We start from the raw sequence: 16,020 nt of genomic DNA, 5'->3' as shown, positions 1-16,020 counted from the left end.
TAAGTTCAGATTGGAGTATTTATTATAAGAATAGGCTAAATGCTAAAGGTGACAGGGTATTTATTGCAGAAAAGAATTTATTATCTACTGAGATTATCATGGATTACGAATGTGAATTAATCTGGATGAAGTTGAGCATCAAAGGTGGGTAAAAATGGTAACTGGATGTCTTTATAGACTGCCTGCATCAGGAGCTGTAGTTGTAGAGCACTTCAAAGAGAAGTTGCAAAATTTTGTGAATAAGTTTCCTGATCATACTATTGTAATACGGGTAGAATGGGAGTCATGTAATTGAAACTGGAACCAGAGACACCATATCTTTCACCTCCTAGCCACAAACAGATCTGAACTTTTTGAATCAGTTTATGTAGAAGAGGGTAGTGTCAGTGATCATAAAGCAGTGATAGCTTCTATGACTATGGGTATGACAAGGAATGTTAAGAGAGGTAGGAAAATATTTTTGCTCAGCAAGAGTGACAGGATACAAATATCTGTGTAATCAACGTCAAATATCCAGCGCTGAGGATGAAGGTGTATACAACAAATGGAAAAAATTGAAAAGCATTGTTCAAGGTCTTAAAGGATGGGAAAGATCTACTGTGATTAACAACTGTGTTAGGAAACTGCAATGTAATCAAAGATAGCTTCATTCTTTCTGTGTGCTACACGAGATTGGAATGATAGAGAATTGTGAAGGTGGTTTGATGAACTCTCTGCCAGGCACTTAAGTGTGATTTGCAGAGTATCGATGTAGATGTAGATTAAAGAGACATCAAAACCTAGCTGACAAACCAAAGCTGAACAAAGTGAAAATAAATGTAAGGAGAACAATGAGAGAAGCATTCAGTGATTTTGAAAGTAATATTTTGCCAACCAATCTGACTAAAAATAATAAGAAGTTTTGGTGTTACATAAAATCAGTAAGTGTTTTGAAATCATCTACTCAATCACTCAGGAACCATAGTGACATCAGAAAGGGAAATGGCTGATAGAAGGCAAAAATACTGAATTCAGTCTTCTGTAATTATTTCACACTGGAAGATCATAATACAGTTTCTCCTTTCAATACTCATACAAACACTGAAATAGCAGATACTGAGATAAGTGACCACAGAACAGGAAAGGTCTCGGGACCAGGTGAGACACCCGTGAGGTTCTTCAGAGATTGTATGAAATTTGCTCCTCTGCTAGCATCAGTTTATTTTAGGTTGCTGGAGCAATGAAGGGTACCTAGCTACTATCAGAAAGTGCAGGTCATTCATGTTTTCAAGAAGGGTCATATGACAGATTCCCATAATTATAGCCGTATATCACTGAAGTCAATCTGTCGTAGGATTGTGGAACACATTTTGGAGAGTGAAAATTTCCTCCATAAAAATAGAAATAGATTGCACAAACAGAAAGCTTGGAAAACTCTGCTTGCTCTGTTCCTTCATAAGATCCATAGTGCCGTAGACATCAGCACTCGGGTTGATGCCTTGACTTCAGGAAGGCATTTGACACCATCCCACACTGCCATTTAGGGGAAAAAATATGAGCGTGCTGGGTATCAGGCCAGATTTGTGACTGGATTAAAAACTCCCTTGCAGAGGGAACTCAACAGGTCATTCTTAACGGAACAAAATGGACAGATGTGAAGGTAATTTCAGGAACACTCCAAAGAAGTGTGGTAGGACCTTTACTGTTTACGGTATATATAAATGATGTAGTAGAAAATGTCAGAAGCTCCATAAGACTATTTGCAGATGAAGCAGTTGTCTACAAGAAGGTAATGATGGCAGAAGACTGTAGCAATTTGCAAAAGGATCTGCAGAGAATAAATGCATGGTGCAGGGTCTGGCAGTTGACCCTAAACATAAATAAATGTAACATATCGCACACACATAGGAGGAGACACCCACTGCTATGTAACTACACAATTGATGAAAAATTGCTCGATACAGTATCTACTGTAAAATGTCTGGGAATAACCGTAAGTTGAATGACCAAATAAAACAGATGGTAGACTGAGATTCACAGGAAGAGTTTTAAGGAAATGTAGCTCATCCATGAAAGAAGAGGCCTACAAATCAGTTTTCAACCAATTCTTAAGTATTGCTGATCACTCTCGGACCTTACCTCGTAGCCTTAATAGAAGAGATAGGAAAGATTCAATGAAGAGTAACACATTTTGTCACATGGTCGTTTAGTTGGTGTGGGAGTATTGTAGTGATGCTCAAGAGCTCCGGCGGTAGACACGACAAAAGACGTGGTATGCATCATGGAATTCTGAGATAATACATTCCGGAAGAGTTGGACAACGTATTACTTCCTCCCACATGTCACACAAAGTGATTACAATGAGAAAATTCGAGAAATTAGAGCTAATACAGAGGTTTACCAACAATCATTCTTCCCGCATGCCATCTGCGATTCAAACAAGGAAGGGGGTTCACACAGTGGTATCAGAAGTACTCTTTGTTGTGCACTGTCATGTGGATTGTGGAGTACTGATTTGGTTTATGTAATCACAAAACGCTTGTCTCATTTGGATGATGACTTGTATGTCTTGTCCGGTGAGTACTTTATGTCAACAATATGGCAACGAGTGGTTTTTAAAGACTTTTAGAAGCTGTTGAGCACCACCTGAATATAATATTTTAGATATATATTTCATTCCTCTGTGTACCTAAATTTGTCAGATCCGCCATAGTGGATAAATAATTGACCAGGTAATTTTATACCAGTTGACTGTTCCCAGTGCTGCAATGTATGCAACATAACACTGGGAACGCTTAATAAAACTATAACTTCACTACTTAATGTGAGCAAAATAAATAACTGCTTGCTCAAACTAACCTATTGTATCTTGCCGAAAATGTTCATATGTGCCTACACACACATTTAAAGGCAAGGCAATTTCTCACGCACTAACAAACGTACCAGTTTCCCTTCACCATTCATGCAACTCTTAGTTCATCACTTAACTCTTTTTATGCCACTGTAACCTATTGCAAAGTTGTTCGAGGTTCTATAGGTGCTAAGAATGGGAAGTCCTCAAGAATGAACTTTTTCAAAACATACATATGGTCGTGTACGTCAGGGTTACAGGTACCACACCCAACAGTTATTCATGAAAGTGGGCCCTCATTTGCAAGTAATTGATGTAAAATTATTTTGAGTGATGATCACAGCTTTAAAATTAACAGTGTACACACAGCAGTGGCATAGTATAGATGTTTAAGATCAATTCTTGACATACTAAAGATTGTGGATTTGAATCCTTTCTGGCCCTTTTAAATTTTTATTTTTAAACCTTTATTGAAATGACTTTGATCATTATTTTTATTCATTCAATGGGTCTAAATTTAATTTTTTATTTCTAATAATTTATCACAGTGTTTTAAACATTGTATTTACTCTTTCATTTGCTTTCATTTCTTCTTCCAATCACTCTTTTTTTCATTTTTTTATATTTGCGCATGTGATTTTAATTATTTTATGTATTAACTTTAATTTAATTTCTTGCTTTTTATCACTTAACATTCTTGTCCACGATATTGCATTAATTAATTATTTATATTCCTCATTTTGAATTGATTTCATTTTATTGCGGATCCATTTATTTAAATTTTCATCTGCATTATTTCTGTCCATACTGCAACAAGAATTTATATTACTTATGTATGTACGATTACCATAAAAAATTACAATTTGTAAGGAAAAGTATGTTCTTTGACACCACCGCACAGCCAATATAAATAGATTAATTCATCTTTTGTTTTTCTACACCTAAAAATTGTGATATATTATTAAAAATAATTAATGATATGAATATAATAGAGGGAAACATTCCACGTGGGAAAAATATATCTGAAAAGAAAGATGATGAGACTTACCAAACAAAAGCGCTGGCAGGTCGATAGACACACAAACAAACACAAAATTCTAGCTTTCGCAACCAACGGTTGCCTCATCAGGAAAGAGGGAAGGAGAAGGAAAGACAAAAGGATATGGGTTTTAAGGGAGAGGGTAAGGAGTCATTCCAATCCCGGGAGCGGAAAGACTTACCTTAGGGGGAAAAAAGGACAGGTATACACTCGCACACACACTCCTATGCTAGAATTTTGTGTGTATGTTTGTGTTTGTTTGTGTGTCTATCGACCTGCCAGCGCTTTTGTTTGGTAAGTCTCATCATCTTTCTTTTTAGATATATTAAAAATAATTAAAATCATATACAGAAAGATTGGAAATGAAAAAGGATGAGCTGCAGAAAAAATTTGAGCAAATAAAAAAGTTAATTTGATGATTCAAATAAAGTGGCAAGGATTAGAAATAAATGGTTTTATATAAACAATTTAATTTAATGAAAATAATGCCAAAGTCATTTCAATGAAGACTTAAAAATAAAAATTTAAAGCTCCTGATGAGATTCGAACCCACCCTTCAGCACATCAGGAATGGATCTTAACCAACTGCTCAGGATAACACCATTATTTTCAAGGCTCTAGAGCATCACAAGAAATTATTTTTCATTGATTACTCTCAAATGAGGGTCCAGTTAATGGAATGGCTGCAGGGCGTGACACCTGGGATCCTAACATACAACACTGTGTGGATGGTTTCAAATACTCAACCTAATCACTGAGGACCTCCGTTTTCATTCATGTGTGTACAGTTTATATTCCTCAACTTCATAATTACAGATAACCAATTGAAACTACAAGTAACTGTAGCCAATTATAATTATTTTTATTTTCACTACTTGTACTGGAGGGCCAAACCTAACATTTCAGGTGGATCTATGTAAATTATTTAGACATGTATGTATCTAAACTTCTTGGCAGATTAACACCATATGCCAGATCGGGACTTGAACCTGGGACCTCTGCCCTTTACGGGTAAGTGCTCTACTGACTAAATCATCTAAGCATGACTCATAACCTGAGACTCACAGGTTTACTTCTGCCAATACCTCATCTCATGTATTGTGTGTTTGAATTTTGGGTAAGCTATGCCACTAACTCCAGTAGTTACAGGTTCATTTTCCTGTTGCATCTTATTAATTGGCATAAGGAGCCTGTGACCACTGGAGACAGTACCAAAGGTTTTGTAAAAGCTGTACAAGCAAGGTTAAAATGAAAGGTTAATATTCAAAATCCATGACTATATGACTGTAATTATGTAGATATGTAACTAGATATATTCAAAATTATGTGTGTCTGTAACTACATATAAAAAATAGAGCCTGTTTCATTCTATAAATAGTAAAGGTTCTGATTCTGGTACAAGCATGTCTTACTAATTGACATAAAATCACTTAATGATGGAAGGTTAACCCACTAAAATGTGTAGTGGAAATAAAAATAAATTGTGATTGATTGCAGTGATTCATAGTTTCAACTGACATTCATAACAAACCATGATTGTCATGGATATCAATCATGGTAACGCCTAACCCAAAATGTCTGCATTTCATTGACTATTTTGGGTTATGAGACAATTGTGATTAAAAATCAGGAGATCTAAGAAAATTACCTATGCACGTATTGTCTTTTTTAATATATCCTTCATTGCAACGGCACCTATTTGACTGACAGCTTACTCGATATCCAAGATTCTCACCGATGTAGCATTCACTACTTGAATTGCATTGGTTATCCAAATCTGAAAAAGGAAATTACGAAATGATGTCAAGTCATACATAAATTCTTAAGTGACAGTAGATGTTGCTATACTTTTACTTACCTTTATTTCTTATACACTTTCGATCAGCAAAATGGTAATTTTTTGAGCAAACACACTGTCCACCATAGCAGTACGCAGAGTCACCAAATGTCTTTGAACACTGTGTATTTTCCTCACACTGTTGCTTATAACCTGTGGCAACTGTTATAAAACAATAGACAATTGACTATTCAGCTATGAAAGCTTCACAAACGAAAATTAATGATATCAAGGCACTGATTATAAGTATTTATTTCAAATATGCAAATATGAGCATATATTGCAAGTATGAGCATTTATTGTTAATATGCCTGTAACACGTAAGTGGTAAACATAGGTTTTAATGATCATTACGCTCAATTCTTACAATTAAAGTTGCAGGAAACTCAAAACTCCATGGAATAAGAAGCACCATAAGGACTTTAAATATTAAAGATGTGGAATACTTTTATTTTCTCGTGAAGATATGTAATGAGACCAATGACAAATATAAGTTTATGGCCACATATAAGCATTTTGTTAAACAGTTTGTCACAAGGAAAGAACTATAGTTAGCTTTGTTCAAAAAAGCTAACAGACAGGTAGATCACAAAAGTGATAAAGTTATCATGCCAAAATAAGAATATTCCGAGCTCAACACAAAGGCTGATTTTATTGTTTACTACGAAAGATACAAACGAATACTAACACCAGTTATTTCAAAATCAAAAAAACTATAAAATGACAAACTAATGTGCAATTTTAGGAATAAAACTAAAGCAACAAAGCAAGTTATAAAAAGAGGAACAGGTGCAAGGTCAATTAATCACAGTAATAGAGACCCGATTAAAATTAACAATAAACTAACTGACAAGCGACTAACGCTTTCAAGTATTATTTTTCAAACACCAGTAGATAAATACACATCACGGTAAGCAGCTGTACAATAAGAGAGTAAAAGTGAAAGAGAGAGAGAGAGGGTGGGGGGGGGGGGGAGGGGGAGGGAGGGAGAGACACAAAAAAAAGTGCAAATACATTACCTACTAAATATTCAGTGGGCACTGATGATATACTGGGTGCTATAATCAACCCTAGTGCAATGTTTATTAATAACCACTACCACACACAGTAAATTCATCATTTGAGAATTATGTATTTCAGGTTAGACTAAACACTGCAAAAGTAGCACCTCTGCATAAGAAGCATGCCACATGTGAAGTTGCTAATTAAGGCCCAGTTTCAGTTTTGTGAAGCTGAAGCAAGATTATGACAAAAATGTTCCTTAGACGATTAACAGCCTTCTTAAATAAAGCACTGCTGATAAATGACTCACAGCATGGGGTTAGGTGCCCTGTAGCATGCATTCCACTATCCCCAAAACACTGCCATTTGCAACTTCATGTCAAGTGAGAGCTCACTGGAGGGTGGAGCAGCCTCGGTGCCAGTGATGGCCTGTCTTAGTTAGAAGGAGACCAGGTGAGCCTCTGCAATCAACATGTTTGTGGCCTATACACAACGGACCTACATCTTGAGTTATAGCCTGGGGTGTGATTTCGGCACTCATATGGTTACACCACAAACCCTGACTCTAAATTTGTATGTCAGTTGGTGATCGACCAGTTGTCCTACCATTCACGAACAGTATTCCAGGGGGTGTTTTCCAACAGGATAACCCTTGCCCACATACCCTTGTTGCAACCCAACATGCTCTACAGTGTGTCGACATGTTGCCTTGGCCTGCTCAATCACCAGATCTGTTTCCAATTGAGCACATATGGGGCATCATTGGGTGGAAACTCCGGCATCATCCACAACCAGCATTAACCATTGCTGTATTGTCCAAGGCATGGAACTCCATTCCCCAAACTGACATCCATTCCTATATGACACAATGCATGCACGTTTGTATGCTTGCATTCAACAATCTGGCAGTTACAATGGTTATTAGCGTAACAGAATTTCACATGTGCAGTGGCATTTCCCGCACTTACACTAATATGTGATCTTGCTATGTTGATCACTTAAATATGTTACCTAGACAAATGTATTCCCAAAATTTCATTACTCGACATTAATTATATTTTGGTGTTGAGATTCAAAGATAACTGTGACTTACACTCATACGAAACTACATAGAAGCTTAACCTACATGTAAACACAACAAGTTCAAACTTATGCAAAAGAGGAGACTATCATATTGGAGGTATGTTACATAACCATGTGCCTTCTTACTTAAAATGTATACCAAAATTAAATAAATTTAAAGTAAAGTTGAAACAGTTCTTCCTTGACCACTGTTTCTATTCTCTCTCTGAATTTCTGGAACATCATAATAAGTAAACCCGATTTATAGAATATTGTTAATTATATAACTAAGTATTAAGTTAATTTATATTATGTTTTATGTTGATTGTGTTGATCATGCAGTCTCGTTTAATAGCTACTGTAATTATAAACTGACAGTGTAACCCCTTTGCTCTATATCATATTTACAAACACTGCTCTAAGACACTTCATATTGTTATGTACTTTGATTGTACTGATCATGTGGTCTCACTTAATAATTACTGGAATTATAGGTTACCCCTAACCTGTTATATCATATGTACAAACAGTCTAATAGGTAAATGTAATGGTAAAGGTAAAGTTCTACATTCCAGTCCTAGACAGGCCAATCGCGCCTAACGACTGCCATGTCATCCCCTGCCACCGGTATCATCGGATGCAGTGAGGAGGGGCATGCAGTCAGCACACCACTCTCCTGGTAGTTGTCATATTCCTTGACCTTGTAACTGCTATGAATCAAATGAGCAGCTCCTCACTTGGTCTCATGACACTGAGTGCACCCTGTACCTGTCCTCTCATCAAGGAAAGATCCTTGGCAGTACTGGAAATCGAATATGGGTCCTCTGATGGCAATTGGCTGCACTGACCAGTCAGATACATTGGCAGACAATAAGTGTAGTACATCACTTTATATTCTTATATACCTTCATTGTGTGGATCATGTAGTTTCACTTAATAACTACTGTAGTTTATAAATTAATTATGTTACCCCTAACTTTCCCTATATCGTATATACAGACAATATAATTAAATGACTTAATGGACCAGATAAAAAAAATTATGAAGATTTTAAGAAAAACAGGGTGCTACTCTTCTTAGAAGTTACAATGAACGACAGTGTATTCTGAATAGCAACAAAACAGTCATAGTCAAGCAATTCTTTCCAAGTGGCAAGTGCCTATATGGTCTTTATTTATCTATTTATTTATTGTTCCGTGGGACCAAATTAAGGAGAAGTCTTCATGGTCATGGAAAGAGTCAATACATGAAATTATAACACGATAGTAGAAACAGATAAAATGAAATATAAGAAACGTATTCAGGTGACAATTCGTAAGTTTAAATAAAGAAAATTAACAATGTAACATGGGAATTTGCTTAATTTTTCAGCTCTTGCAGGAGCTCCTCAACAGAATAGAAGGAGTGAGCCATGAGGAAACTCTTCAGTTTAGACTTAAAAGTGTTTGGGCTACTGCTAAGATTTTTGAGTTCGTGTTAGCTTACTGAAAATGGATGCAGCAGAATACTGCACTCCTTTCTGCACAAGAGTCAAGGAAGTGCATCCCACATTGCAGTTTTGATTTCTGCCTAGTATTAACTGAGTGAAAGCTGCTAACTCTTGGGAATAAGCTAATATTGCTAACAACAAATGACATTAAAGAAAATATATACTGTGAGGGCAATGTCAGAATTCCCAGACTATTGAATAGGGGTCGACAAGAGGTTCTCGAACTTACATCACATATAGTTTTGAGCCAAAATACCCTTTTTGAATCAGAAGAATTACCCCAAAAAATAATGACATAAGCGTACGAAAATATGCAAAGTAGACTACTTTTCTTGTTGAACTGTCACTTATTTCAGATACTGTTCTAATGGTAAATAAAGCAGCATTTAGTTTCTGAACAAGATCCTGAACATGGGGTTTCCACAACAGCTTACTATCTACCTGAACGCCTAGGAACTTGAACTGTTCCATCTCGCTTATAATATGCCCATTCTGTCTGATCAAAATATTGGTTCTTGTTGAATTGTGAGTTAGAAACTGTAAAAACTGAGTCTTACTGTGATTTAGCATCAAATTATTATCCACAAGCCATGAACTTATTTCATGAACGACATTATTTGATAATGTTTCAATATTATACACAATATCCTTCACTACCAAGCTGGTGTCATCAGCAAACAGAAATATTTTTGAATCACCTGTAATACTAGAAGGCATATCATTTATATAAATAAGACACAGCAGTGGCCCCAACATTGACCCTTGGGGAACGCCCCACTTAACAGTACACCATTGGGACTGAACATCACTACCACTCTCAATATTGCGGAGAATTACCTTCTGCTTTCTGTTCTTCTTGTAAGCTACTCGCTATACTCCATAATGGTCCAATTTCTGCAGTAATATTTTGTGGTCAACACAGTCAAAAGCCTTCGTTAAATCAAAGAAAACACCTAGCGTTCACAACCTTTTATTTAATCCATACAAAACCTCACAGAGAAAAGAGAATATAGCATATTCAGTTCTTAAACCATTTCTAAAACCAAACTGTACATTTGACAGCAAATTATGTGAATTTAAATGCTCCAGTAACCTTGTATATACAACCTTGTCGATAACTTTAGCAAACACCAATGGCATAGAAATAGGTCTATAATTGTCAACATTATCCCTGTCTCCATTTTTATAAAGTGGCTTCACTACCGAGTACTTTAATCGGTCAGGAAACTGACCACTGCTAAAGGAAAAGTTACAGATATGGCTAAGTACTGGGCTAACATACATAGAACAATACTTCAGTATTCTGCTAGATACCCCATCATATCCATGACAGTTCTTGGTCTTTAGTGATTTAATTATTAACTCAATCTCCCTCTTGTCAGTATCATGGAGGAGCATTTCAGGTAACAGTCTCGGAACACTTTTTTCTAAGAGCGCTATATGATTCTCTGGTGGGACTAGGTTTCTATTTAGTTCACCTGCTATATTCAGAAAGTGATCATTAAATACTGTACATATATGCAACTTATCAGTAACACGGACATTCCCACTACACACTGATTCAATATCCTCAACCTGGCTCTGCAGACCAGCCACTTCCTTTACGACTGACCATGCACACATTCTTTCATGAGTTTATTAATTTTTTGTAACCATCAGCTTCTGTAAGGGTTCATTGTTTTTGTGACAGTTCGTTTATCATTCCATTTCATCTACAGCTGCATGGCACAAATTAATATATCAGTTAATGATGAATATGCAAATAAATGTTGTATGCTATATATAGGGAGGTAATATAGAAATGTTCTTCTGTATGGGACTACTTCGGGTTGACAAAGAAAAATTTAATTTTGTAGATATTCATTCACTGTGTAATAACAGTGATCAACCAAGTATGACTTCAGTTTAGATTTGACATGACCAATGTTCTGTTGTGTTTAATGGTATCTGGTAATGGATTGTATATTTTGATACTAGGGTGGATAAGACTGTTCTGAAATAACTTTGTGTTGACACTTTGAACATGTACATCCAATTTTTGTTGGTTGGCTGGTTTAAGAGAGACGGGGGAGGGGGGGGGGGGGGGGGACCAAACTGCTTGGTCATCGGTCCCTTGTTCCTGTTAAAACAATCATACAAGGGATAGAATAAAACAAATGAGATGTAGGGCATAATACCGAAAGGAAGGAAAAAACAACAAGAATGACAGGAAGGCAACAAACACTAAGGAACAAAAGAGGACAAGAAAAGCACAGAGACAGACACAAGAAAAAGGTAAAAGAGATTAAAACAAGAAAGCAGGTTACCATGACTGGCTGACCATGAGAACAAAAAGGAGAAGCCAGCAACTCTGCAACACATTAAAACCTTCACCCTAAAAGCACTAGGGTGGAGGACACAGAGGGACAAAGAACATGCACTAAAACTTAGATCAAATGATAAAACCCACCCTCATATATAAAACATAAAACAAAATCAGCCGATGAGGCGCTGTCAGATAAAATTTGTGACGAGTCCAGTAACTGAAGATTTCATCACCGGGCAGTCAAAGTAGGACAGTGCACGAGAATATGAACCACTGTCAACCGGGCGCCGCGCCGACACTGAGGTGGGTCTTCACGGAGCAGAAGATAGCTGTGGGTGACTCAAGCGTGGCCAATGTGGAGCTGGCAGAGAACCACAGAGTCCCTGCGAGAGGCCCGCATGGAAGACTCCCACACATTCGTAGTCTCCTTAATGACTCACAGTTTGTTGTGCATACTGTTATGCCATTCCATCTCCCAAAGCCGAAAAACCTTGCAGTGTAATACTGAAAGCAGGTCAGTTTCAGAGATGCCCATCTCCAGAAGTGGTTTCCATGTAACCTGTCGGCAAGTTCATTTCCTGGGATTCCAATGCAACCCGGGGCCCAGACAAACACCACTGATAAACTGGACCGTTCCAGGGCATAGATGGACTCCTGGATGGTCACTACCAAAGAATGGTGAGGGTAGCACTGGTTGATAGCTGGTAAGCTGCTCAGGGAGTTAGTCAGGGTGTATATGACCTGAGACAACCGGGAGATCCGGAAAAAACCCGGGAATTTTTTCATCCAGGAGAAAACCAGGAAAAACCCGGGAATTTTTTAGAATTGCGGGAATTTTTCATTATTTTAGTTTTCAGTTAAATTTTTGTAATTTTGACTGGTGAGAACTGATACTCTAACAAAGGATATTACTGTATCCTGCTACTGCAGAATAATACTTCAACAATAAAACAGAAACGAGAGAAAAAACAAAAATAACTTAAATTGCAAAGGAGATGTGCCATATACAACAATGGCACACAGTGCTCATGCAAGTGTCTGCCAAAAGCAAAATGTGTCAAAGGCTTTAGGAATACTACGCAATGCTTCATAAGAACAAATTGCCTCCGATGAGCATGAAGCCACAACTGTTTACAATAGATTCATTTTTGCAGTTACGAGCAGGCTCATGCGCATGCGCCATTGAGTCGTGTTTGAGCAGTAGATTCTCCCACTTCTGGCTACAGGAATGTGGCTGTTGGCTGTGCAGGCAGTCGCAGCAAGCAGCTAGATGCCACCAGGAAAAGGGGGCGCCAAATTCATATTCTTGATGAAAAAAAAACTTGTTTCACAAAGTGCCTAGCATCCAGCGCACATTTGTCTATCGATTATTCATATGATTTTGAAACACTTCCCTGTTGGTTTTTGAACACTTTTTAAGTTGATTTCTGAATGAATCAGAAGTTGATTTTATAATGAGTGCATAGTGTATGTGATGTCTCTGCCAGGAGAATCCTCGTCACATCTAGAAATAAACTTTCTGCAGACAAAAGGGGATGGGGCTACACGACCTGAGTGGAGTAAAGCCGAACGGATGAATGCCAATCGCTGTCTGATTATGTGGTTGATTGGGTTTGCAAATGATCAGCGTTGTTATAATTACTAGCAAAATCCATAGATTTGGACTACCAGAATGGAAATAAACAACTGACAGGAACAACAGGTGAGTAAGATTACTTATTATCTTCTTGGTATATCCCAGAAAATGAAATTTTGACGGAAATTTTTTTGGCTAGATCGCTACACCAGTAAGGACCAGGTGTACAGTCCCCGGCTAGCAGCCACTTAAGTTCTATTCTGTAAGTAACACTTAATAACGCCTAACCGGAAAATAATTGTGTGATAACCAAACATGTGTTTATGGCAGGGCTAGTGAAGTTAATCAGCAAACAAATTTTGACAATGGCAGGAATAGCTACAGAACTGGTGATGACAAGACCGTGTTAGAACGAGGAAGAAGAAGAAATGGGGACATCACACAAATTATGGAAGAATAATACGATTCCAAATTTATATAAAAATTTCTTAATACTACTTTTTGATCTCACACTTGAGAAGCTCATGCCTATGAATGAAATGTGAAATTATTTCCTAACATAAAACGTTTTGCTGGCAGTAGGCCTAATAGGCATTTCATATTGGTACTTCATGAACTATATTCTGTCGTGTTATAAAAATGGCCATTTGTGCCAAAACCGTCTCGTTTATTTGGTGTGTGTTACAAAATTGCTGCAATATTAGAAAGGCCTATTTTGTTTTATCTAACAGACAGTGACAGAATGGACATAATCAGATCGAGAAACCACACCAGTCTTGGGTATTATTTGTGTTAACAGCTTTTTCAATATTAGATAATGACATTTCGACTTTTCATGTAGCAAAATGTTTGACTAACTTTGATGAGGCAATAGATTCTTTCGCAGAAAGGAAAGCATGCCATGTAAAGCTGTAGCAAGAGTAGAGAGAAAAAAATGCTAGGAGCTAAGGATTGAAGAAATGTGTACTTTCTTGCTTGTCTCTTGTCTTTATCGGTTTTATGTATACTATATTTAATTTTATATATAAAAACAAAGATGCTGTAACTTACTAAACGAAAGCATTGGTATGTTGATAGAGACAATAAAAAACACACAAACACACACACAAATTTCAAGCTGTCACAACCCAAGGTTGCTTCATCAGGAAAGAGGGAAGGAGAGGGAAAGATGATGGGTTTTAAGGGAGAGAGTAAGGAGTCCTTCCAATCCCGGGAGCGGAAAGATTGGATATGTATGTATTAACTACCTTCTCGAAAATTCTAGATAAACTCATGCACAGGAGGATTGTAGACCATCTCAACTTCCACAGTATCTTAAGCAAAAATCAGTTTGGTTTTCATGCCAGTCTTTGTACTGAACAGGCAATATTCTCTTTCAGCAACCAAGTTTTGGAAGCCATTAACAAAAAAATGTCTCCAGTGGGTATTTTTTGTGATCTCACAAAAGCCTTTGACTGCGTAAACCAACAAATTCTTTTGAAAAAGGCAGAATACTATGGTTTAGGTGGTACTGTTGGCTTGTGGCTGCAATCATATCTACAGGATCGGAAGCAGACCATAATGCTAAATGGCTCTTCTGGAGAACCTGCCTCGTCTGAATGGGGCATGATAACGTGTGGTGTGCCTCAAGGCTCCGTTTTGGGCCCACTGCTTTTCCTCATCTTTATTAATGATCTTCGTCTTTGTTCTGAGACAAACAGCAAATTTACCCTGTTTGCCGATGATACCACAATTCTAATTGACGATTTGATTGATCATGATCTTGAACAAACTACAAATACTGTTTTTAATGACATCTTAAATTGGTTCTCCTCTCTCACTCAATGCAGATAAAACTCATTATATGAGGTCCCATACATCACAAAGTAATCTCAATGAAATTAACATAAAATGTAGAGATCAACCAATACAGAAAGTTGAAGATACAAAATTCCTGGGTGCTTATATAGACAGTAAATGTAATTGGTCAGTTCACATTCTTCATCTATGTAAAAAAAACTTAGCTCAGCAACATTTGCGTTATGGGTAATTTCTTCAGTGGCTGAAGTTGACACCATTAAGGTTGCCTACTTTGGCTACTTCCACTCATTGATGTCATATGCTATCATATTCTGGGGGAACCAACCACTTGCAAAAAAAGTTTTCACCATCCAAAAAAAAGCAATCAGAATAATGTGTGGGGTCCATCAAAGACACTCTTGCAGGCACTTGTTTCAGAAGATAAGTATCCTAACAACTGCCTCACAGTATAGTTTTTCCTTGCTGACCTTTGTATGCAAAAATTATTCTATCTACCAAGACAACAGTAAATTCCATGGCTATAACACCAGAAACAAAAACAATCAACATTTCGAAGTGAAACATCTCACTCTAGTACAAAAAGGAGTTTACTACTCCAGCATTAAGCTGTTCAATGCTCCAGCACTACATATAAAATGTGTTCATACAGAACTGCCAAAATTTAAACAAGTTCTCAAAGATTACCTGACAGAGAAATCTTATTATACTGTGGATGAATATCTGAAAGAAAATGTATACCATCACTAAACTTTTTGTGTCTAGAAGAAGTTCAATTGACTTTATTGTGCATTTGAGCATTAGCACACTTTTTGTAACAACAAATTGGCTGTACCCGTATTTACTCTTGTAGGCATAATACCTGATTTACCTTAATGTGCTCTTATCTTTAACCTTTATTTGAAACTCCTTTTTCTGTTAAATGGTTGTTATGTTATCTAGCTGACATTGTATCTATTACTGTATTTATAGTATGTCTTACTTAAACTATGTACAATTTGGCATTGAATTGCCCTTGTATTTATTGTAAGTTTAAACTGAAACCTGTACAATTTGACACGTTCCATATACTTGTGATTGACT

General features: G+C 36.9%; 1 protein-coding gene across 2 annotated transcripts in view; it reads right to left on the bottom strand.

Annotated features, from left to right (window-relative positions):
* Positions 1-16,020, bottom strand: part of LOC126094509 (prion-like-(Q/N-rich) domain-bearing protein 25) — a 140,288-nt gene that overhangs the window by 20,650 nt on the left and 103,618 nt on the right. For both annotated transcript variants that reach the window (XM_049908922.1, XM_049908930.1), the window contains 2 exons: positions 5,728-5,868; positions 5,518-5,646 (listed from right to left, as the gene is read on the bottom strand). In XM_049908922.1, the coding sequence (XP_049764879.1) occupies positions 5,518-5,646; positions 5,728-5,868 (270 nt within the window). The remainder of the gene's footprint in view (positions 1-5,517; positions 5,647-5,727; positions 5,869-16,020) is intronic.

Source organism: Schistocerca cancellata, chromosome 1 (assembly GCF_023864275.1).
Source record: "Schistocerca cancellata isolate TAMUIC-IGC-003103 chromosome 1, iqSchCanc2.1, whole genome shotgun sequence".
In the NCBI taxonomy this organism is placed as follows: domain Eukaryota; kingdom Metazoa; phylum Arthropoda; class Insecta; order Orthoptera; family Acrididae; genus Schistocerca; species Schistocerca cancellata.
This window is presented reverse-complemented; position numbering and strand designations above follow the sequence as displayed.